Genomic DNA, 24,744 nt, shown 5'->3' on the forward strand with positions numbered 1-24,744 from the left:
ACAGTCTTGTTTATTTTTAAATTTCAAGGTTGTTCTACAGAAGAAAATAATACCTTAACAGGTCTGAAGTCTTAATTTCCTAAATGGAGTCCTAATTATCCTAAATGGGGTGATTTAGCTTCTTCCAGCTGAAAGTAAAATGCCTAGGAAGTAATTCTGCTGATATTTTGGTTAAAGGAGGTGTAATTAGAGCCTATGCTTTCATAGGACTAGAAATTACAAATTATAGCAAAGATCGGAGCATTTTTCTTATTTTGCCTCTGTAGTCTAGAATGTGAAAGACCAATATTCAAATTCCTGCGGCACAAATCAGAATGATCTAGGATAAAAAGTGCCTATGAATCAAGAGAAGTAAGGACTTGGTGGCAGTGTCCCAGATCTAATCACTGTGGCATACTCGTTTCTTGAATTTGAGTTTCATTCAGCTGCAAACATTTCAACACCATATTACCATATCATACTGATACAATTATACTAGTATATTAAGCAAGGCATAAGCCATAGTACAGGAGGCTCTGCACCTTTCATGTGACTAAAAAAAAAAAAAAAGTGTCTATAAATTTGATAACATGTACCTGATATATAGAGAAAATGTATTAAAAGAGCCCATTGAAAGTATCAAATTATCAAAAGCAAAAATGAAGTGTGTGAACATGTGTGTGTGTGCTGTGTGAGTTGGTGACAGATTAAGAATGTGAAAAAACATCAAACTGAAGAAAAGAAATCAAACAGTGTAACAAAACAGAAAAAAGAGAGAGACTGTTAAAAACATATGGAATGTAAAATACAGCAAAGACAGGCAGTCTTATTTGCTCATTTGTAATACGGGAGTTAAAAAACATTCAAAGGGATCAAGAGGCAAACATTCTCAAACTTGTAAAGACGTATCTTTTTATATATAAGCCTAATGAATTGAAGGATCTCAGTGCTCATTTTTATCACTGGGACAAATGCCTGAGTTTGATTCAAGATAGGAAGAATAACCCTGTATATAAACAGACATAAAGAAGGGCCCCACAAATCCTAAACTGAAAGAGTATTATTAAGGTTGCAAAGTCCATCACTTAAATATATCAAGAAATGCTAGATTAAGACTGTGTGTATGAGTTCAACTATGACATTAGATAGTTTCCATTAGACCTCTTTTCCACTAGACCTCTACTGCATTCAGTGCATAGAATGTGCATTATTTCTTGATGAGCTTGGTATTTTATTTCCCTCTTTGTTCAAGGTGTGTCTTCAGTTCGTATTTATTACATGATAGCCAAACCATCCTCCAGAGGCAGAATTGTTCACTTCTGCAGATTTTGTAATCACTTACTATGGAGGTTCTTCAGAAGTATGAGTGAATTTATAGTCTGTAAGGAAAGATATAACTTCATATACATGCAATCGGAGGCCTCAAGTACATTCCTTGATATGAAGATTATTTTATTCCCTTCACATTCTTTTCACTGCAACTCATCTCTTCAGGCTGTTCACTGAGTGTTTACCTTCATCTCACAAACTCATACTCTGCCTTTAAACCCAGCCAGCTTAATTTTGTCATATTTTTCCCCAATCCCCCACCATTTCCCAGTCCCAGTTCACTGTTTATATTACAGACTGCTGATCTACATTTTCCGCTCCTGATCACAGTCTCATTAGCCAAACATACCCAGTTGATCTGAATCCCAGTCTCTCTCTGCAGTGGCCTTCATGAAGCAGCAGGTCTGGATCCGCTCTCCAACCTGTCCTGCCATACCAGCCACATCAGAGAGGTTGTTCCTGCATACCTGGCTCTGCTCTGCTGGCATCAGCTTTACCTTCTCTGTGTTGTGCTGGATTACTTTCTCCTCCCTGTATTGTGATTAATTACTTTCTCTTCCATGTGTCCATGTCATAGGCATCACAAAACAGAAGCTTCCTCCTCAAGTTTTCTGTCCAACCTAGCTTTTCTTGGTTCAGAGTAGAAAAATTTCCCGCTGGAAGAGGCCATAATGGGGAAAGTACCTTCATCTGGTAGTCCTGAGCTGAGGGTAGCATATGCAGTTACTCAGTGAGGACAGAAACATACACACCGATCGGGAATGGGGAGCCCTGACAGATAAGATGCCATGACCCCTCCTGCCCCCCAGTTCTGGACTGGGGAAGGAAATAAAGGCCATTTAGTCTCATCAGGGACACAGAAGCTATGATGCATGTCAAATACGAGTTCTCACTGCAGAGCTTCTCTGAGGCCGTCTGAAGAGAACATCGTCACAGTACTTCAACCTAGTATCGTTCCCCCAGTCTTACTTTGCTGAACTATTAGGATACCGTTTTCAACACACATTAAATAACAGCTAGCACAAGATGAATAACAGCAAAGGACAAAGCTTGTCCCATTTAAAGCCTGGTGAAGGAAACACATCTTAGCAGAAGGTAATGAGCATCCATTTCATTTAAAATTATGAGATCTTCAGAATCTTCACGATAAAACTTGTTTTTTAAAAGAACAATGAATAAACACTTCACTATGGGCTAGAGTTCAATAAGAAACTCCATCTGGGAAGGTTATTACACTGTTTTCTAGAAGACTTCTTGCATTTTCTTCAAAAGTAGCTGGTACACCTGGCTGCTGCTGTCACCAGCTTACTGGGGGTCAGAGATGTGGGGCAGCGTGGGACCCTGGGGGAGTCAGAATGCAAACGGTGGCGGTGAGCTCCCGAGGCGTACAAAGCCCTGACCGTCACTGCCGTTGTAGCGGGCAAAGGTGAGGAGTTCTCTTGGTGCTCCACTTCGGACTCATGGCAGAAAGGTGGGGGGTGAGTCAATTTTCTTCTAAGCTGTGCCGGGTTAAAATGAATACTAATGATAACTAAGCAATTATAAGCGCGTGACTCGTTTCGCATGTGCCGAGCAGCTCTGCCACACGGCGGGGAGCAGCCGGGCACCCCCCGGCCGCAGGGCCGCCGTAGCTGGGCACCGGGCCCGAGCGGCGAGGGCGGGGGATGGGGACACAGCGCGGGGCCTGCTCGTGGCGGCCCCCGCCGCAGGCCGGGCTGGCCGGGGCCGGAGCAGCGGCGGCGGGCAGCGGACCCCAGGTCGCGGCCGAGGCGGAGCCAGGGCGCCGCCCGCCCGTCCCGGAAGTCCCCCGCGGCCGCCGAGGGGCCGCCTTCCTGCCGGTGCGGCTCCGCCTCCGGCCGGGCAAGATGGTGGCGGAGGTGGCGCGGGGGGAGCCGTGAGCCGGTGACCGCTCCCGTGCCTGCCTGTCTCTGCCCACCCCCCCTTCCTGCTTGCCGGTGGCGGCCGCCGCTGCTGCTTCCCCGCCCGCCTGGCGGGTCTGCCCGGCGCGGCGGGCGATGCGGTCGGCGGGGCTGCCGCGCTGTGTGTGAGCGCGCTGCCCATGTGGGTGTCCCGGTGAGGCCGGGGGGCAGCGGGAAGATGCTGCTGTCGCTGGTGCTGCACACCTACTCCATGCGCTACGTCCTGCCCGCCGCCGTCATGATGGGCACGGCGCCCACCTACGTGCTGGCCTGGGGCGCCTGGCGCCTGCTCTCCGCCGTGCTGCCCGCCCGCTTCTACCGCGAGGTGGACGACCGCCTCTACACCATCTACCAGAGCATGGTGCTCTTCTTCTTCGAGAACTACACGGGCGTGCAGGTGAGCGGGGAGGGGAGGGGGCCGCCGGCCTGCCGTCCGCCGGCCTGCCGTCCCCCGGCCGCGGGAGCCGGCAGCCGCCGGGGAGCGGCCGTCGGTGATGTCGGCCACGGGCCCGCGGCTTCGGGCTCGCCTCCCGGCCGGCGCCTGCCCCCCCGCTGCCTCTCCCCGGGCCGCTCCGGCAGGCGGGGCGCAGCTCACCGCGCCGGGCCCGCCGGCCGCCATGTGAGGTCCGCGGGGAGGGAGCGGCGGCAGGTGCGGGCTGTGCCCTTCCCCGGCCCCGGGCCGCAGAGGACAGCCGTGTTTCGCAGCCGCGCTGCTCCGCTGGTGATGCTTTTCACGGAGTGTTGGTGTTGTGTTCATTTTGCAGGTCGGGAAAACGGAAGGGATGCGACACCGGCCGTGCTCTGTCAGCCCTTGAATGGCAGCCTCCCTTGCACACTTGAACCCTGTGGCCTGTGTTGCACATCTGTAGTATTAAATTGGCAGCAGATAAGAGAACTATAATCAACTATAATTGTCCTTAATACACGCACAAGTTTTTAATAAATAGAACACTTCACTTCTAAATTACTAGAGCTTCTCAGTTTTCGTGCAGTTTACCCCCTGTAACTCTTTGGCCCTTAAATTTTGGGTCAGCCATGGATTGTGATTATTCAGTGTATCAGAAACTGAAGTCCAAGGTTTCAGGTTAATAAGTTGGAATCGGAGGCCTCTCTTGCATGACCAGAAGGGTATTCGTGTTCAAATAATACTTACTTCAGGAAGCGTTAAATTTCTGAAGGGTCATCTGTTTGTCTGTAACTTGAAAAGTAAATAAGGAGACTTTTAATTCTACATGTAAAAAGAATTCTGTGTGTGACAGGTGCTTACTGTGCCCAAAACCTCACTTACGAACTTGTCTGAATATAAGGAAATGTATTTGAAGGTAGTGTCAGCTGTAGGTGTTCGGGAGTAGAGAGTAACAAGTGCTTACATGTTAATTGGCAGGTGACAGAGCAGGTACAAATAAGTCCTTATTTACAACTAAAGCATTTGACCACCCTTATAAAGCATCTTTCAAAATCAGGCTAGGTCTCCCCTAATTTCCACTGTTGAGCTGCAGTTGTAGGCCTCACTTCATACCAACTTAAGGAAACCCCCAAAGCCAGCTAAAGAGAGAAGAATTGCAGTTTGGTATCAGAGTAAATAGAACAGGTACAAAATGGAAGTGAGATCTCTTAGTGATAATTAGTTTTTGATTCACCTTGTAACTCGTGTGACTTCACCCTTACATCTTGCCCAAATTAGTTAACTAGCAATTTACATAACTTTAAAAAAAAAAAAAAAAATGAAGAGGGATCAATAGTTCACGGATTACGTACTTACTGTTTTATCATCCGCCTTCTTTTTTATGTAGCGTTTTTAATGCAGATATCTTGTGTGTAGTAACACACCTTGGTCATTATCAGCTGAAAGTAGCAGTATAGTAGTTTAATTCAACCCATTCTAAGAATGAGAGACAGAAATTAAGATGTCAGTTGTAATAGAAAAATTACTCAAATTTCCTACAAATAGTGTGTGCACAGAGTAGCAACCACTTTGAAATTTTGATAAGAACTTTTATTAAAAAAACCTCTTTTTATCAAAAATGCTAACCAAAAGAAACAAAGGCAGCTGTCATCTGTTGACTTATGTTTTGTTGCATTGATAAAACTTCAACACACACACACACAAAAATGGTGGGGGACAGTACAAGGGATCACTTAGGACAATATTAAAATAGAGGTGCCTTGTCACAGTAAGTAATAGATGATCTTAATAGGAGATGATGCATACAGAGCTGAAATAAAAGATAACAGAAACAAGAGAGCCCGCAAAACCACTGTGGCATATATCATAAGTAAAATAGTAACTGACTGAAAGGTAAATAAAAACTGGGAAAATATAGCTATGTTGAAAGGTAAGAAGTAGAATCCTTAGAATTTATGTATCGTTTCAGTGGAAGATAACCCCCATTTGTTTAAGGAGGAGAAACAGGGTGTCTTTTCAGACCTACTCTTGCAAACACTGAGACCATTTAACTTGAAACTCACAGTGGAAAGTTAAACGTGTGCCTCAGTGTTTGAGATTGGGATGGTAACTTGAGAGCTATTGGATGTTTTAAGGCATGTAATTAGATGCAGAAGATTGAACTTAATCACTTATTCCCAAAAAACAATGCAAGCATAGTAACTTGGGTGGTTTCATAAAGGTGGCTGTAGGGCTTTGCCAGCATTAAGGCATCGTAATAGCCATGGGAGGGAAGAATTCAGCATCTCTTTCAGGTCTTTCAGTTGATCAAAGCGTGTTGGGATATTTTTTTGTAACTGGATAAATGAGAGGCCAAAAACCTCATCCACCAGAATACTGGAATTTGTTGCGTAGTCATTAGGATTATGCAGATGCTTAAGTGACTTACTGAATCAAAGCCTTAAGTGATTTAAGTGACTTCTTAGTGTTGTCACCTTTTTACCCTATATAAAGTCTTTAATGTTGTGTGCTATTTAACATCCTTTGTTTATTACGCATAGCGTATTTGTAGTTTTTCAGTACGATAACACTCTAAGACAGTTGGGAATATTTGAGGTGTCTGATCTTAATATTTTTACTGAAACTGCCAGCAATGTGATTGGGGCTTTCACAGAGTAAAGTTGCTTTGGTTCATAAACTTAGATTATTTTTTGACTGAATGAAACGCTAGTGTATCTTGATATTTATTTTGTATTTATCTGTCAGGAAGTGATGTTTCTGTGTATCATCTGCTGTTAGTCCATCGTGTATCTAAACCTCCCCCTCATGACTGTATGCACAAATGTATTTTTTTCTTCTTTTTTTGTTCTCCTTGGATGTTTTTAGCCAAGTTTATTAAAACAAAATCTGTAGTTCATGCTAGGAGGGCATTTTATCTATGTAGCAAATTCTTTTCAGTTGTGAAACATATCTAAATAAGGTGATAATCTGCATGACAGAAAATCTTGAAAGACTAATTCCCTTTTAAGTATTTGATTTGAGATCAAAAATAGTTACAGAGCTATAATTGCTGTGAACCCTTGCTGAGTTTTTATGTTCTAGAGAGTGGCTCATGAAGTAACTGTAAAAGTTTTTTACTTTCTCATATGGCAAATACTTTCCCTTTGTAAATTTTGGGTCAGATCTGGGTTTTCTCCACCAAAATTATTTGTTTTACAAAGCCTAAGAGAACTTCAGCTAAGATGGAGTCAGTTTAGGTTTTCCAGTGATACAGAATTCTGTTAACGTATTGCCAAAAATGGCCAGTTTGCTGACTATCATGCAAGAGTTGGCTGTGGAAAATCAAAGAACAAGTATTTATAGTACAAGAAGCAACCCAGAACATAGCAATACTGCAAATGAGGTAAACTGGACAAAGCCATTATGCCTATCAAGTGAAATCCTATTATGCTGTGTAAATTTGTCAGTTCAATTGCAGTTTAGCAGATATCCATAAATTTTATTAAGGAGCTATAAATATATACAATTAATCTGTATGTGGCATTGTGACAATGCTCTTCAACAATCTCCAGGATTATGAACTCACAGTAATGAAAATTTGTAAATGTCCTCTGTTGGAAAGTAGTATAGAGGGAATGGTCCTGCTTTGGCCTTATGTTGCTTTTGATGCAAATGCAGTTGTGTTGCTCCCCACCTGACCTGCTGAAAGCTGCAGAAGTGCTACAGTACCCTCTTCTAGGAGAATATATATGAGATGCTTGAACTCTGTGTAAAGTGAGTAGAAAGTCTTCAAGAGTAAAGGATGTTAATTTTATCGGTGATGAGCCAAAGCAGTCAATGACACAAACAGGTGCAATTCAGGCACTTTGGGAGAACTTGCATTTGCTTGTCCTAATAGCTGACTTGGCCCCAAGTTTCTAAATCAGCAAGTAGCCTGTGAACTGTGGTTGTGTTACTGCTTTTGTCTTTACTGTACTAGTGAAGTCTGGTCTCTCACATTTCATACAGACAGTAAGAGTTGCATCTTGCCATAGAATGTGAAAACCAAAATGACTGCAAATATGCCTGTGATTAGGACGTTTGAAGGGCTGAAAGGACTAGTAATTCAGTATGATGAATGCTGTCATCTCTCTGTGACCCTTAGCGTTTTATCCCAGTTGCAGTCAGGGTGATGAAATTAATGCCTATTGTGTTTGTGCACATGTTTCAGATCAGATGAGGACTAAATGTTCTTCAACTTTTTGTTGTAATTGTGTTTGGTATTTTGTATTGAGTGATGGTGAAGAAATAATAAAGAAATCATCACTCAGATTGCTTCCTAAAGGATAGTTTTCCATCTGAAAGGTTTTGACGATTGAATGAAATCCATGACTGAATTAACGTGCATGGATTTTGTTCTGTGCTTGTCAGCTGTCTTCCCTACCCCCACTTCCTGCTGAATAGGAGTTTTTGGAAGTGGTGCTTTCATTATAGGCATTATGAAATTCTGGTTTTCATTGTTATTACAGGACTCTAGAAGGGCTGTAAGAATCAGATGCTACCTCAGTGTTATTTAGCAGAGCTGTAGTATTTCTAACAATTATTATAAAAGACAAGAGATCCCTGTTAAGTAATGCAATGTGCTTTCTGGATTGGTATTGTAGCTTGTACTTGCCATGTCTCAACAAGGTTGAAAACTACTTTGGATTAGAGCAAATTAAAACTTTGTGGAGACACTGTGCTGCTGAACTCTTGACAATGTTGTCCAGTAGAGTAGAGCCTAGGCTGTGTTTTATGCCATGGCTTCCTAGGAAATTTGAGGAGAGCTCAGTGTCAGAGATTGGGATGGATGCTTAGTCTTCTAGCTATTGGCCAATTTTCACTGGAAGGAAAGGTTACGAGGTCTGTGCCCATCTCTATTGCCAGGACAGCAGCCTTCCCAAGCGAGGTTGTCTTTACTTACTCCCCACTTTCCCTTTTGAATCTGTTCAGGCATCCAGCAGGTAGTTTGTGAGGGCTGAAGGTGGAGGTGGGAAGCAAAAGAGGCAGCGCAAGTCTAATGGCCAAGTTGCAACGTACTCACGTCAGGGAGGAGCCTCTGGTTGCTGTTGGTGAGGTGGGTTGTCATCTCTTAGGAACCTGGGTCTTCCCTCTCCACAGTGAGAGGGGCATTATAACCAGACTTCATCAACGCAGGGTAAAGGTTCATCTTCTAACTGCTTTCTCTTGGTAGATCTGAGTGGCAGGATCTGACTCCTCTTGAGATGAGGACCCATTTCCTGGGCAAATGTCATAACTGGAAGGTCTAAAGGAGATGCCACTCTTCACCCGTGTCCAGTTGTGTTTGGAAAGAAAGTGCTGGCAAGTGCATTTTGGCATGAGCCTAGTTTTATGAACCTGTGCTTGAGTTCCCTGAGCATTCCTCCCATTCTGGCAGCTCAGGAGTGAAAGAGGAGTGCTGGGATGGTATGGGAGCTGTGTGGGAAGGCGCAGAGCTGCAGGCAGGGCAAGCCTCCAACCTCAGGTGGGAGCTGAACAGCCTCCATGGGATTGCGCTCCCCTAGTCTAAAGGGAGTCCCCTAAAGTCTAGGGATAAAGACTAGAGATAAAGGTCTTGGGGGAGTGATAGAAATTGGGGCATTGGTGCAGTGCAAAAATTGACAAGAAACTGGAGAACGTAGTAAAGTGAATCACTTCTGTGTGGTAAATTTTTGAAAGAAGCTCAGTGAAGTTTTGTGATACTTTGTGATTTTGTGATATCACAGAAGCTGTGATACTGGCTCCGTGAAGACGGTTTATCCTGGCTCATCTCATTAGAGATTTCAGTGCACAGCTGTCTGCAGGTGTATATGTCTTTTATAGTATACAACAAAGTCCTGTGTGTTACTGTAGCAGAAATTAAGTGATGCCTGCTAAGCCTGAGGGATGTGGCTTCCCAATTAATACGGATGCCTAATTTTAGACTCCTACACTCAACTGTGGTGTGAGGCAGCAAAAATAGATACATTAGGTATGTAAGCTTTGTGATCTTTCATTTGTAGATATTGCAAAAGATATATTTGCATATATCTTCATTTTTGTTCTGTCTGCCTTTGGCTAATGTTCTGAAGGTGGAAATGAAGTCCTTCATGACTTGATTTGTTGGGATATTGGCTGGAGTTCTGGTGTGCTGCAGATTTGGCTCTGGGGCAATATGGAAAGAATGTATGCAGAGATTCCATGTTCAGTGCTGGTCCTGATCATCCTGCACCTTCTGCCCAATATATGAAAAATAAAATAAATTAAAACTGAGGTCTGTTAGCATTTTTAGAAATCACGTATCAGCTGTGTGAACCGAAACTGCCGTTTGGGTTCATAAATTAGAAACTTTGTGTGGAGAGTTCCCTGTCACATGTTTTCGAATTAGCAAGTCACAACTGAATCTGAATTTTATATCAGCCTTATCTAATGCAGTCTGCAATTTAAAACTAATATGTATGTTTACATTTTAAAGTTATCTATATTTGTGAAAATACTAAAAAATCAAGTATTTGTCAGGTAGGAAAAGCTAAGGAGTCAAAGGGCAGGTTTGAATGCACTTAAAAATTCTGAAGTATTTGGTCAGTAAGTTTTACGATCTTATGGTTTGATTTTAAAATAAGCTGTCCTGATTTTGCATAATTTGTTACATTTGAAAATAAAAATGGTATAGATCACATTTTAAATTCTACTTTTTCTTCTTTTCTGGCATTTAACTGCGTTTTGGTAGATACTGGGCCATGGAGTTTTACAGTGTGCTTCTATGCCCCTTCTTTCTGCTTACATAACATGTCAAGATACTTTAGGTAAGGATGATTGTTAATTGAGAAGTTTTTTCTCCTGATATTCTACTGTCAGACACTGTTCTTGCCAAGAGAAGATTCTATTCATAGTTAAACATTTGACTCCAATAATTTCAAACTATTTACCTCAGGTTTACCGGGTATCCTTTTTTCTCAGTTTTAGTTGTGTTAGTGTAGGCTGAAATGTCAGGGATTTTGACATTAAAATTATGAGGAAATGTATCTTCTCAGGGGAAAAATATTCTTTAATCTTTGTTCTGTCGGTTTGAATTTATGCTATGAAGAGATTTGGGGAAAAAAACCCAGGCAAATTATTTTCCTCTTTTGTTCATTTCATTTCTGTCACATATTACTTCCATCTTCCCTGTTATAAGTAGTTCCTCAGTGTGGGGCTAGGAAATCATAGAGTGTATGCTAGTTTGATTTTTAGATGTGAAAATAGCTATCCATTATTTGGTCAAGTCTGTATTTGACCACATAACTAGATGTGAAGAAAAATAATTGTTTTGGATGACTTTGAACTGTATTGTGGTAGTTGCAATAATTTTTCCTCTGGAACTTAGGGACTGACTTGAAGAGTTATCTATCCCATTTTCTAATGCTACTTGGGAACCTGAGGGCACGCATGTTTCTTTTTGTGTAAGCAAACATAGCACACGGTTCCCAGCAAGCTGTAGGTGAACTGTCTCATTTACACCCTGTGGTGGTGTGCAGATAGTAGAGTGATTTTAACACTGGCTATTTTTTGAGGCTGATTCAGGTTTACTGCGTTGAGGTCTGGAGCCTGGTTAGTTGCAGCTAGCTCAACCTCTCTGTGTGTTCTCTTTTGCTGTGTAATGATACCTTTGCCTCACCTTGAAAGTCCGTAGTGCTTAAATTCTGAATATTGAAAATTATGTGCGGAGCAGCTTTCAAAAACCTTATTCCACAGTCACAAGCAGAGGACGTAGAGGGTTCTAATCATCCCTTTTCCCATGCGTGTCAACTCACTGATAACTTCACACCAGTTCTGTCTGTACTTGATATAAACGCTTGTATGAGTATTACAAATAAAGATACAATCAGCTCCTCCTTGAGTCCTTGGCATTTAAAAGCAATGTTTCTATTATAAAGAGCTCTAGCCAGAGGAATACTGCAAACTGCCACAAGGTTTCCTGCTTCTGACTGGTGTGGGGTGCACAAAGGAGAACATTTCCAGAATGTGCCAAGGGACCATAGCTGCTATTTTGGGGGAGATGGATGGGACATGGACATTATGTATTTTCCACTACAGAAGAGTAATAAAGTAAACAATAGCTACATTGAATGTGGGTCACTTTTTCCTTTCTTTTAAGGAAATTACAAAAATCTGCGGGAAGAAATCTTCAGAGGTGCCAAAGGCTTATATAAGCGAGACTATTTCTTTCCTAATGAAACAAGTGGAATACTTCCTTCCACTCTCGTGCTGGAAAGCATGTTCAGGTTTTGTATAATACCAAGATATCAGATGTTCAGAAAAACCCTCCTGTCAAAATCTCGGTTTATAAATAATCTCCTTTCACATGTGTTACATATATTTGAAATATGTGTGGTACTTGTTAAAAAAAAATGTAATGACTAGTGGTTTATAATAAAAAATTCAGTGCTTAACGCATTGAAAAGTTATATTTGATGCTCGAATTTTGACTTTCCCGAGCGGTCACTGATTGTAATTGTGGGCTACTCCATGGTCCATGCCATAGAACTGCACTGTTGTCAAAAGAAAGATCCAGTAATCTATTTAGACACTGAAAATAGGGTTTATTTAAAATTTAGATGACAAAATCTTAAAATTACATTCATGGTAAGTCCCACTTTTTTCTGTCACCAAGACTGAAATAGTTAAATTATACAAGATGCCTTTTTTTTAAGGTTTGTCAGATAGCTATGGAGTCCAAGTAGGAATGAAGTAGTTATGTGTGCTTAAAGCAGAGTTCCCAACCCATGTATAACCATTACCAGCATTCAGAAGCAAAGCTCCTGAATCTACAGAGTACTGCCAAATGGTATTTAATGTATGCTGACAGGACTGTGGACCTCAAAAAAATTTACCTCCTTTTTTTTTTTTTTTTCTCCCTACTTAAACAAAACCCAAAAGCGAATAAATCATGATACCTCTCTTTAACTTAGAGCACAGACTCAGCTGACAGGATGCATCAGTTCAGTTCTCTCTACATACACATATCCCCACCACTTCTTTGAAAAAGATTATTTAGCAGTTGGTTTTCAGAAGAGAGAAATCTCCACTCCATAGATGTACCTTCTAACAGCAGTGAGCAGCGTGTTAGGGTGGGATAGGATTTAAGATCTGGTTCTGCTTTCAGTGGGCTAGATTCTGGCAAGTCAGAGCTGGCAGGCTCAGTATCAAGATTCTGTGAATCCCCTTCTGCAGCTCTGAGCTATCCTATAAGCCAAGAGCTCCTGCTTTTGTTTGATGTGACATGGATAACCACTGGAGTGGTTTTGTTAAACCTCGAACCTCGTCTGGGACTGTTTAAGTGTAAACTAACTGAAATTTCCCCATATACTTGGTATTGTGGAAACTTATTTTCTCTGAAATGAGCCTTTTGCTCAGATTGGATATTCCAATTATTATCGATATTTCCCAGAAATGGGGTCTGTCCCTTGCCCTTTCTCTAAACAATAATCATCACATGAATCACTCTCTGAAATAGAAGTTTCTAAACTACCCATCACTTTCTAGGTAATGTTAGACTGGTGTGAATAAATTGATTTGTAATGTTCTACTCTAAATCACCATCTGAGGCTTTGGGGAGGACTGTAAGGAAAGGTATGTAATGCTGCTGGAGGATTAAGTCCTTCACATCTCAGTGCTCTACAGCATCTGTGAAAATTGCAGGGGTAATAGGCATTGGAAACAAAACTAGTCCGTTAAAACACATGATATTGCTCATCTGTTGACAACTGTCATTCATTTTACAGGATTGTGGAGGTTTTGTGTCGGTTTTTTAGCGTTACAGTAACTGTTGAGAGTGTTCAGAGTAACAGGGAATTTTTGCATCACTGAGCCTGCTGCTGTAACTAGATGTTTTGAGTATATACTTTTTAGTTAACTTTTCTCCATATGAAACACTTTCAGCTTTTGCATTAAAATAAGTGTCGTAGTTATTGCTCTTTATTTGATTTCTTTCAATAAGCTGATGTCAGTGAAACTATCAAGATTTTTCTTCAGACTGCCTGCAGTGAAAAATACATAATTCACTATAAAGCTCTAGAAAATTAGACAACTTATTTCTTATAGCCTAAATATTTGAAAGTCTCTTTTATGCTAAAATACAGGTAGTCAAATGTGCACAGAATAAAATATTCTAAAGCTGTATTTTTAATGACACCGATATTATAATAAATTTTGTTATTAATATATTGTTTTCATTAGCTCATAATGTACATGCATTTCCCTTTAAGATTTTAATTCTGATTCTTCCAGGAGCTTTCCCTTAATTCAGGGGTCAATTATCTTTAGTTCAGCTGAGAAACTGTAAAGCTTTTACAGTCAGCATCAGAACTAGATGACTTCTATACATGTAGCTAGTGCCACTGAATGAAGCATAACCACTCATGTTTGTAAGTTTGTCAATTTAGACCATAAGTCTGAAAGCTAGTATGAAAGCATAAATGTACAGACTTCATATTTAACATCAGATGGTGTGATTCAGTCCTGCATAATTCATATAGGTTGCTAGTATAATATTCTTGCAAAAAATAAAATGGCAGTAACTATTTTTGGAAGTTCTCTGCATTCTTGCTCAATCAAATGAATGATTTATTTAAAAAAAAAAAAAAAAACAAACATATAGGAATCTTTTCAATATGCCCCAGAGTTCATTCTCATGGCAATGGTTTTCTCTTCACTGACCCTCATTAAAATACATAGCTGCAGAATATTTGAGTGAACTCTCTGCTTCAATAAAATGGATTGCATTGTGATTTTTATGGTTTGATGCTGAGCTTGAGCAGCAGACTTCAGACTTGTACAATTACATGTATTGAGCAGGTAGTCTCTTTAACTAAGCAGGTTATGAGGTGTAGCAATAATATCACCATTACCTAAAAACTGTGTGACCTATTTTTAGAAAAAAAAATTTTTTTTAGATCTAAAGAAAAAGCAACTAAAAACTAAAATGTGAAAGTCCATGTTCCTTCTGTCCTGTTCGTATTTCTTATGCTGTAGGCAAATGAAACCCGTATCTGTTAAATGTGAATAAAAGTGCTTCACTGTCTTCTGTGAAGGAAAATAAACATTTGAAATTCTTATAGTAGAACATCTGAAAACCTGAGAAATTTGTCAGCACCAAGTACAAGTTCCCCATTTGTATCCTGTCTTGAGCCTGCTTCTTGTCAAACAGGATAAATAGGTTCTGTGATCTGAGGTACTTTCCGTAGAAGCTCAAAGGACTGCTTGTGTCATCAGACAGGTTTTTAGACTGAGAGAATTTAAACAACTTCCCATAAGATGCCTGCAGCAGTGCTGCGTAAGTCAGATTGCACTGGATTATGTGTTGACTTCAGAAGCCATATCTGGTAGTTGCTTTTGGTGGTTTCTTGATGCAAGCTCCACCCTTTCACCACAAAATTATATCTAGACTTTTTAACAAACAGATGAGAAATACATCCTAGGATACTATTTATTTTAATAAGCAGTCATCATTGTAGTCATGCCCAAGTAACAAAGATGCTCTTGTCCCAAAGAGCATTCAGTCCCAGTTATAAAAGTAGTCAGGAAAAAATAGCAAAATGGAGAGAAGTGCCTGTTGTGAGGGTAGCACAGCTGAGTATATGAAGTTTGTAAGGTTGCTTTTAAGTGAAGTGTTGATGTCTTGAATGTTCTGTTTCTCCTCTCATCCTCTAGGAGAGGGAAGCAATGTTCTGTTATTATCCTAATGCTTTTAGCCTCCTTTCCAGCTGCTATTGCCTGTGCTTGAAGCTTGTTTTTCCTGATCAGAATGCTCCACCACCTCTGCAAAGTCCCCCCAGTGCACATCAGTTTTGTTGAAGAGCAAAGAAGGGAGCATCATTCTGCAGTTTACACCTAGTTTCTTTGAATAAAGAAGGAAGGAGGATGGACATGTGATAGGACATGAGATAAGGCCTGAGTTTTTACCACCAGTAAGCAGCTGTGTTGTTTTACTGCCACTGAAGCAGAAGTGCCAGATCAGCTCCTCAACTGCTCCCATTATGAGACACATCCAATTATCATATTAAGGTGATCTCTTTGCTGGCAGTTTGATGTGGCCACCACTTGACCTGCAGGCAGGTTCTGATAGAGTGATTACTTTTACCTCTTGAGTTATTTTTGTTGTGGCCCTGTTTACTGAACTGATGTAGCTAGATCTGATGAAATGATCTATTTAATTTTCTTTGGTATGTACAGATTTCATAAGCAAGAAATAAGACTCTAAACAGGGAGTGTCCACCTTGTTGCAGTGAAAACCTATGCTAATTATGAGTTACTCAGACACGGCTGCTGTGCAGGACTGGTTTACGTGACCTACCACATTAACACAGTCCTAATTGAGTATATTGCACTGAAAGAGGCAGAGGCTGCTAGGGAAGCTGAAACTGGTGTCACCAGATCACCTAGGAGCTCCATTTGCATGCCTAGATCAGCCTGTCATGAATTAGTAAATTCTCCCATCAGGAGAGCTTGTTTTAACCTAATGTTAGTGGAACAGAGCTTCCTCTGGCCGTAACGCTCTTGAGTTGTGTCTTGTGCCTGCTGAGCGTGTGAACAGCTTGGTGTATGGCATCCAGACAAGCTGGGTACCAGGCTTCTCACAGAAAGGAATGTCATAGCATCCATTTTCCTTTATTTGAGACCTCACTGAATTGAGTTTGACAGCACTGCTATGTAAACAGATGTGAAGGACCCATATTAACAGTGACTGTATTACCTGTTACTGTGAACTGGGCTGTGAAGCAACCAAAACATGGCTAAAAGCACACACTTTAATGTTCTGTATCCAAGAAATGTTTGCAATGTTAGACTGTAAATCTGCATTTTAAATATTTTCCCTCAAATCTCTGCTTGCTTTGGCTTACTGTGTTGCTCTGCCTTTTAACTTGGTTTCTTTGCTTGACTTCGTTGTGCCTTTTTTTTTTTTTTTTTTTTTTTTTTTTAAATAAAGCAGCACCTATGCAAGTTAATAGGTTCCTCGCTTGCTTCGTTGTGGCAGACAGGGCATTTATCTTCTCAGTCTTTCAAGCTGATACATACATTTGACATATGTATACTGTGGTGTTTGGAGAGCAGTGCATAAGATACCTGAAACACTAGGCATGTTAGCTTCTGGAACTGAAAATTGCCTCCCAAGCATGACCCACACTGGTGCCCTGCAGACTTTAGGAATGGCACGGTTGTTCTGAGGAGGACTAGGTGTCTCTTAGCTACTCTCATCTCTTTGGGTTGCTTCAGGAGGGGCATGCAGGCAACCTGTCACTGTGGACACTTGTTTCTGCATTGCTGTCCTGGGTAAATCATTCAAATGCTTGCCTTCACAGTGGTCCCCAGATCTCTTCTGCACTGGCAGACTGAGAAGGCACCAGCATTATACATGGTCTCTGCAGCAGGGAATTCTGCAAGTTAGCTACAAAAACCAGCAGGGAGTCAGAGGTCCTCTGGAGTCCATGAAGAAGAGTACTGTATCATTTCCTTCTGCAGCTGTAGTATACATTAGGTGCTCTGGTTCAACTAAAAGCATCAGATTATCAGAAATTGAAGGCTTGCCCTGAGGGGACTCTTCCCCTGCTTATCAACAAGCAGGTGAATTCTACAGACAGCATCTCAAAGTGAAAAGGACAATGTTCCTTTATGTTTCAAAGCTCTTAACTGTTAGCCCTCTGTTTGTAAGGTCTAAGAAAATTTTCAGAAACACAACAATGAAGCAAGAGGAGAGCTCTGTGGGTGACCATAGAGTAGGTGTCTCCTGTGAAATTTGAAGAACCCTCGTGAGAATGCAGGTTGGAAGTTGCCATTCTTACCTGATTGTAATGACAGTTGTAAATTTGTAGTGCTCAGTTTCTAGCTGTAAGTGTCTAGTACCCGAATGAATAGCTCTTTGCTGTTGTTTCATGAACTGCATGAGCATTTTCTCGAGATTACTGAAATGGGCAGTGCTGAGGCGAATGATGCTGCATTTAAAGCTCTCAGGCTCAACCATCTGAACAAACAAAACAGAGTTTCCAGGTTTTCTCACTCCTTCCTTTGCTTTGAAATAAAATATCAATATTTTTTAATGTGTTTAATGAGAACTAATTATAAATAGGAAAAGATAATTTTAATTTTTTTTGTTTAGTTCTGTACAACAGTATGGCTGTGTGTTTTATCATGAGTAAAACATTTTGGTTCATTACATGTAAACACATGTAACTTCTGGTAAGATACAGTGTTGTACATGGAAATTGTTTACAGTAACAATGAGTGGGTGTTCCTCTGGGATTAAAAAGTGAACTAGATCCAATCTTATTGAAATTAAAAAGAATACAGATAAACTGTTATATTTGGCAGATGCAACTGTACATGTTTTTTTAAGGGAATGATCCTTTATGTTTGTTTTTACTTACGCAATAGTCACAAGTGCATGCTTTGAATTGTGAGTGTGATTACACTGAGATTTTGTCTTTGTATATTAAAGTGGAAACTTTTACAAATTGAATTTATAAATTGTATATTTCAAACTCTGTTTGTTGTGTGGGACAGCTCTTACAGTGTTGAGGGCAGGTTTTGTTTTGTTCTTTCTTACATTTAAAAAAAAAACAACACAGGTAGCATTCGGGACTTTCTGGTTTAGTGATTTGCTTTATTGGGCCTTTCCCCTTCTCTAAAGTAGTCTTTGCCAGAAACTGCGTAGTGGAGTCTTAACTTGAAATTAAAAATAAATGTATTTATGGACCTAGTATGTATGGGAAACTGTATGCTTGAAAAATGAAGCTTTAACTCCGTAAGTGATAGCAGGAAGATAATTTTTAATTTCAGTGGAATTTTTGCACCTGAACTGTAAGATAAGACCCTCTGACCGCTACCTTGCACTAAATAGTGTGTGGTCCTTAGAGTGTCAGCAGTCAAGTTATAAATTCTCCTGGAACTGTAATGAGAAAACTACTCCTACAGCAAAATCTTGTTTGAATTTCTTGGATACTGTTCAGAATATACTTGTCAACTGACTTGTTACAAGTAACATTCAGTTAAAATTTATTGTGCATGCCTTTTTTTAAAAAAAAGAGTAACGTGCTCTTTACTGTACGCTGCATGATCTCTTGTTCACATATTTGCTGAACATCTCGGTTTGCCAATATTTGGTTTCTTGCCTTGAAAACAAACTTCGATCAACAGTGCAGTTGTATTTTCAGAGAAGAAGGAACATCATGAATGTAAAACATACAGTTTTATGTGGGTTTTTTGCCTAGCATTACAATGCAAGGCATTACCCATCCAGCATCCCAGGTTAACAGAGATGGGTAGATTTCCAGAGACACTTATAGAGACTGTAAGGATCGGTACAAGACTCAGCATATTAAATTATACTAATCAAGATCTGAATATTAGTTAGATCTTCCTGATAAAATTCCCAGATGGTCCAGATGAGGGAAGCGGTGATAAGTGGGTAAACCTTCCAAATAGCACTTTGGTTTTTAGTGGAGTCACTTTGAAGAAGGGTGTATGTTTAATATGGCTGACTTCTAGAAACAAGGAGTGCAGCCATTGGTATTGGCAGAACAAGGGGGGGAATACTACCTAGAATGTACTAGTTGGGAAAACTAAGCTTCATTAGATAATGACAATATATATTAAAGATAATTAAACGGCTGCATGGATTCTTCAATTCAGAATTGAAATGGTTTAATGCATTTTTCGTTTTATATTCGAAATAAAAGTAATTGAATATATTTTTAAAGGTGACTTGGATTACTGCTTCAGCATCTTACTTTGTAGTCATGCTCTCAGAAGTTTATTTCACTGGTAGACAATTACCTTTCAGGGGTGGGAAACTACAAGGTTAAAAGAGTGTCTTTAACATAGCAGAGAAAAAAAAAAACAACAAAACCTGCTGTCTGGAAGCTGAAGATCAATTTAAAGACACCCGTCAACGTCATGCTTTTTTATTCATTCACGATGGTTAAAATCATGGCAAATGACTGAAATTTTGTTCTTGATCTAACCCAGGTAAATTTACCGTTTTAGATTGAATGATAACAAGTATCTGTCTGAAGCATGTTTTATTCATTAGATGTATAAAGTTAAATGCTGGGTTTGTACGTGTCTATGATTCCTCTTTACCTTTAATTATATTAATGTAGGGATCTTGTGCATATAGGTCAGCTTCCATGAATCCAGTTCTAGGGCTGAGGCACAAGAACAGAATGGCTTTTTTAAGCCCTCATGAATTAATAGTAACTGCTTTGATAAGTCAGTTGTATGCATGATGGGGACTGATGCAGTGATGGGATGTTTTTATGTTAATGGTGCTAACTTCTGGCAGTTTTCCTAGTAAAGATCTAGTTATTGCATTGGATCTCATCACTGCCTAATGTAACGATAATAAAGTAATACTACATTTCTCTTTTTTTAGGTAATAATCTATGGAGATTTGCCAAAAAATAAAGAAAATGTAATATATTTATCAAATCATCAGTGTACAGGTTTGTATTTTTTGTTTGGTTTTTTTTGTTTGTCTTCACACTTTCAGAGATTTAAAGAATCTGCCTGTCTGTTTATTGTGTCTCTTCCAGCCTTGCCCTAATGACTAAGAACTTCTAGTTTAGAACTTCTAGTTCAGAAAACCTTTAATGATACCTATATGTACAACGTGTGTTTTTTGTTTCATCAGTGACAATTAAAAACTAAACTAAACATTCTGGGCTTTTGTCTTTGCAGTTGATTGGATTATTGCAGACATGCTGGCAATTAGGCAGAATGCTCTTGGGCATGTCCGGTATGTCTTGAAAGATGGGTTAAAATGGCTTCCGCTGTACGGGTGGTATTTTTCACAGGTAAGCCCATTCACTTTTTCCTTGCTGTTTGTGGGTTAAGTATGTAAGATGTACTTTCCTTCTGTTTTATCATATATGCTGGGAAGATGTAGTTCTGAGCTGGCACTTGTTTATTTGAACATGAAAATAGCTGGTTTCAGTCAGTGTAGTTAGCTGTCTATTTTAGCTGAGAGTTATTAAAAAATCAGTTTACTTTTCTAAATGAACACTACTTACAGATGTTATTGCTAGAATTAAAACTGCAGAGCCTGTTAGAAGCATTTCAGAATATTCTAGTACCTTGTTCTTTTTACAGTCCAAAACCCCACTTAGCAGTAGGTGTAAACAGACTTTTTTTTTCTATGTATGGGTTTTTTTTTTATCATGCCACAAATTGGGAGTCAGTTGACGTTGCTGTGGCTTAGTTACTCTTGTTTTGTTTGTGTTTAGCACAATATAAAAGAGGAAAATTGGGCCTTAGTATAGTATGGAGGAAAAGCAGATCCCAGCCTCCATGAAAGTGTTGATGGTTTTGCTTTGGACTTCAGTTAGGCAAAAACCTGAGACTAACAGTTTTCCTATTACTACCTTTTACTTTCTCCTCTTCCTGCATAATGCTCCTCTTGTTCCTTTCAGTTTGAGAGCTCAGCCTGATGTGACACAAAAGTATACGATTACTAAAGAAGCAGTGGGCCATGGTCATTGTACAGCCAACAGACTGAGTGGATGTGATCTTTAATCTAAAATGGTAGAACAGTGTAGATGGCTTTACCTCCCCAAAATCCTCTCTGAATTTGTTATGTTTGTTCCTTTTTCTGAAAGCAGGACTGTTTCTATATACAAATAAAATAAAATGTAGAGGGAAATATTTTTGGAGGTATTGGTATGTTTTGCTAGGTGATCAGAAAAGTCTTCACGGTATTTATCTCAGGATTTAGATAGGTGCTTAGCTGTTAGAATAGAAATAAATTAATTCTGGGTAACTGTTCCAAAGTGTCTGTTCAATAATATTTTCTCTTTTGGCTTCTTAGATCTTTACCTGTTCCCTGAACATTAATCTGCTTTCTGCCCGCCACATATGCTGCCACCACCCAGGCAAAGAAAAGCAAAAAACATTCAGTAAAATACTTCTAATATAATTAGACAGTTTGATTGAATTGACTGTCATCCTTGTCCAAGAGGATGGGGGATATTGAGAGCACTACTGCACTGGATATGATTTGAAATATCTAAGAGTTTGTAAAGAAATGTATGAAGAGTATGCAGCTACAGACATATGTCTGAATGGGAGGCTTTACTGTCTCCTTCATCCTTGGCTGCATATTTCTCACTGCTTGCACTGTTGCATCCATAAGTTAAGTCAGATCAGTTGATTGCTAGAACCAGCAAAAGGGGGAAAGTTTTGAATATACAGCTATGGGTGGAAAGAGGTGAGGAGGCAGGATAGCCCTTGTGTGGCCATTGACACTGAAACTGTGCTTCCAAGAAGCTACGGTAAGTTGAATGGGGTTTAGAGAGCACTGGGCAAAGGGAGGTACAGATCCCTGAACTGCCTAATATGCTGAAGAAAAGGAAGTGCCTTGAACAGTGGCCTTTCCCAGTGATCAGATGTTGCCTTCTAGCTTGGGTGTAGGTACCTAGTTTGAACAGAGGTTCAGAGTCTTGGATCATGTCACATACGATGTCCATTGCTCGGGTGTGAACTGTCTCACCATTCTATCTTAGAGCACAGGTAGTGGTTGAGGTTCCTACTGTCTGTTCATTGTGTAAGAGGTTAGAGTGTCCCCCAAGATCTTGGGAGATCCAGGTTCAGTGTTTTCAGTTTGATGGTTGAAAATGTTTGTTGTCTCTGGATGAGTGCCTTAGTGAGTAAGCTATAAATCTAGGCTGGAGCATGGGTGGTTGCCATCCTTTCTTCTAAAATCGCTATGTTAAGAAGAGAATAAGCTGCAGAGAAAATAAGAAAACTGTTCACAGTTTCTTTTTATTGGTGGGCTTGCTGTCCCAGTCCCCTAAATAAGTATAGACTGTCATACCATATCATACCTCACTGAGGGTATCCACTGGGAGAAAATGGACTTCTCTGCTGTCTAGTGCTTGTCCCCATTAATGACTCTGGTTCTCTACAGTTTTCTTCCACTGAAGTGACTGGTCTGCTGCATGGAAATATTTTGCTCTTTGTCCTTGCCTGAAATCATTACGTTGGTGGTGATTTAAGTCTGCTTTAATTAAAATACAGACAGGATATATATTCCATCCGTTATCACTAGATGTCCAGAAGTGGGTTTTTTTCAAGATTTTGGAAAATTACTATTGCTATTTGGAATATCCAGCAGTCAGTTTCCTGACTGCTATATTGACTGTTAAAAGAAGGTTCCTGTGGAAATTAATCTGAATGTAGCCTACATTTTTAATCAAAACATATACATTAATAAAATCTGTTCAGCTTTGGATTCCTCAAAACCATAAAATTTCTACGAGATTTAATGGGAGATGATTATATGTATTGATATATATCTATTTAATTCGGTGACACAAATGAAGGGCAGCTTACTAACAGTGGTGATGCGTGTGTGTTTAAATGACTGAGACGGGATGCAGCAGGACTGAAGTGCAAGCTAATAGGTATTTTTATTGTTTTTATCACACCAAACAGTGCAAAAACATAAAGCACTTCCTGCCCTTCCTGTTGATGTTCTGTCAGTGATGTCACTTACACTCCACTAAAAGTTTCCAGAGCCATGCAATTACGCCATGCTCACGGAATTCATATTCCCTACCTCAGGTAAACATCCTGTTTGGAAATAAACGTGCTGTGGATGTCCAGGAGAGCAAAATTCAGGCACAAAGGAAGTATATTTGTAAACATAATCCATTGTTGACTGTGAGAGGGGCTTTTAAAGTGCAGCGGAAAAAAATTATAACTTTAAAAACAGTACTTCCAGAAATCTGTTTTGAAAAGCATTCGTATATTTGATCTCTTACTGAAAAGGAAATGCAATACAAATTGGGGAATTTGAGCTATATACAATTGCATAACTGGCATTCTTCTTTGGAGGCAGCTATCTAATAGCAAGAAAAGAATTGCTTAAATTAACCTTTTATGTTCCAGGTTTGATTTCTTAGGTTGAGCTATTTCTTTTCATATAACTGGCTTTATTATTTTTGGGTGGATCTGAATTTTTTTTCCCCCTATCTTTTTCCACCAAAATGCAGCTAGCTCCAATTCATCTTACACCACCTGGTGAGGCTGGGTTGTAATTTTGATAAATGTTTTTGATATCCCAGAGTTTGCTTGATTTTTTAACGTAGGAAGTATGTCTTTGTCTTTTCTGTTCCTCAACATCAGCTTGTGCACCCTTCTGGTTGTTACTGAAGTTTTAGCCACATACTTAGGTAGTATGGCATCTTTCCTCTTTAGCTTTGTAACCCTGCACCGTAGGGGAGCTGTCATGTTTATGTAGTTGGGTTGTATGCAGCAAATGGTGACCTTACAATACGTAATTTGTCTGTTCTTACATTACATGACTGTATACTCATATTTGAGAAGTACAGGTCTATTTCTGAGCATTAAAATGTCTGAGGTGTTGTGGTGTCCCTAAGCAAACTGTGCAATAGTAACTACTTCTCCAAGTTCACAAATTAAACAAGGAAAAGGTGGTTCAGTATTTTTCCAGTTTACTGCAGCTGGTTAGTAATTTGATAAATAAGAGAAGACTTCGATTTCAGCTTTCGCTCATTTATCAAAGCCTGACCTAGCTGAGCTCACATAGAGTGATGACTTACCAATTACATGGAAGTCTTGTATAGCAGATGCACTCTTTCTCATACCAAACTGAGTCTGCCCTTCCTGAAAGCTGTTGTGGTGGATGTCACTGTACAGAATAAGACTTATACTTCCCTTTAATGGTGTCAGATCTTAAAAACAGGGTTACATGTGGAGTGTGTAGATAACATGTGGCACTCTGTTTGCTGCACAGCTGATGGAACATTTTTCTGTTCGTGCCATTATCTATCCAGGACTGGTAAATTGCTTATGGGATGGTGATGATATGATGCTCCAGCCTGCTAAAGGCCAAGCTCAGTGGACTGGAGCATTCTGTTCTTGGCTTTGGTACCCAGCCAGCCACAGCAGCGCAGCTGAGTGTTGCAGCTGGCTACTTCACCTTGGAAGGGAACCACAGGCAATAATGTTAAGACAGAATATTTAAAATGGAGTTAATGTACTGCTGACTTTCTGTTCCTTTTTACTGCAGCTTTTGGAGAACAACTTAAAAGTCACGTCAAATACCACTAGCTAAGCAGCTGCATGGCTGTCTGTCCATGC

The 24,744-nt window shown here is 40.1% G+C and overlaps 1 protein-coding gene across 1 annotated transcript in view; it reads left to right on the forward strand.

Moving 5' to 3' along the window:
- Positions 1-3,142: 3,142 nt before the first annotated feature.
- AGPAT5 (1-acylglycerol-3-phosphate O-acyltransferase 5) overlaps positions 3,143-24,744 on the forward strand; it is a 57,928-nt gene continuing 36,326 nt past the window's right edge. The window contains exons 1-3 of the mRNA XM_074895743.1: positions 3,143-3,624; positions 20,018-20,087; positions 20,323-20,438. Of these exons, the coding sequence (XP_074751844.1) occupies positions 3,406-3,624; positions 20,018-20,087; positions 20,323-20,438 (405 nt within the window). The 5' untranslated portion in view covers positions 3,143-3,405. The remainder of the gene's footprint in view (positions 3,625-20,017; positions 20,088-20,322; positions 20,439-24,744) is intronic.

This window comes from Athene noctua, chromosome 1 (genome assembly GCF_965140245.1).
Source record: "Athene noctua chromosome 1, bAthNoc1.hap1.1, whole genome shotgun sequence".
Classification (NCBI taxonomy): Eukaryota; Metazoa; Chordata; class Aves; order Strigiformes; family Strigidae; genus Athene; species Athene noctua.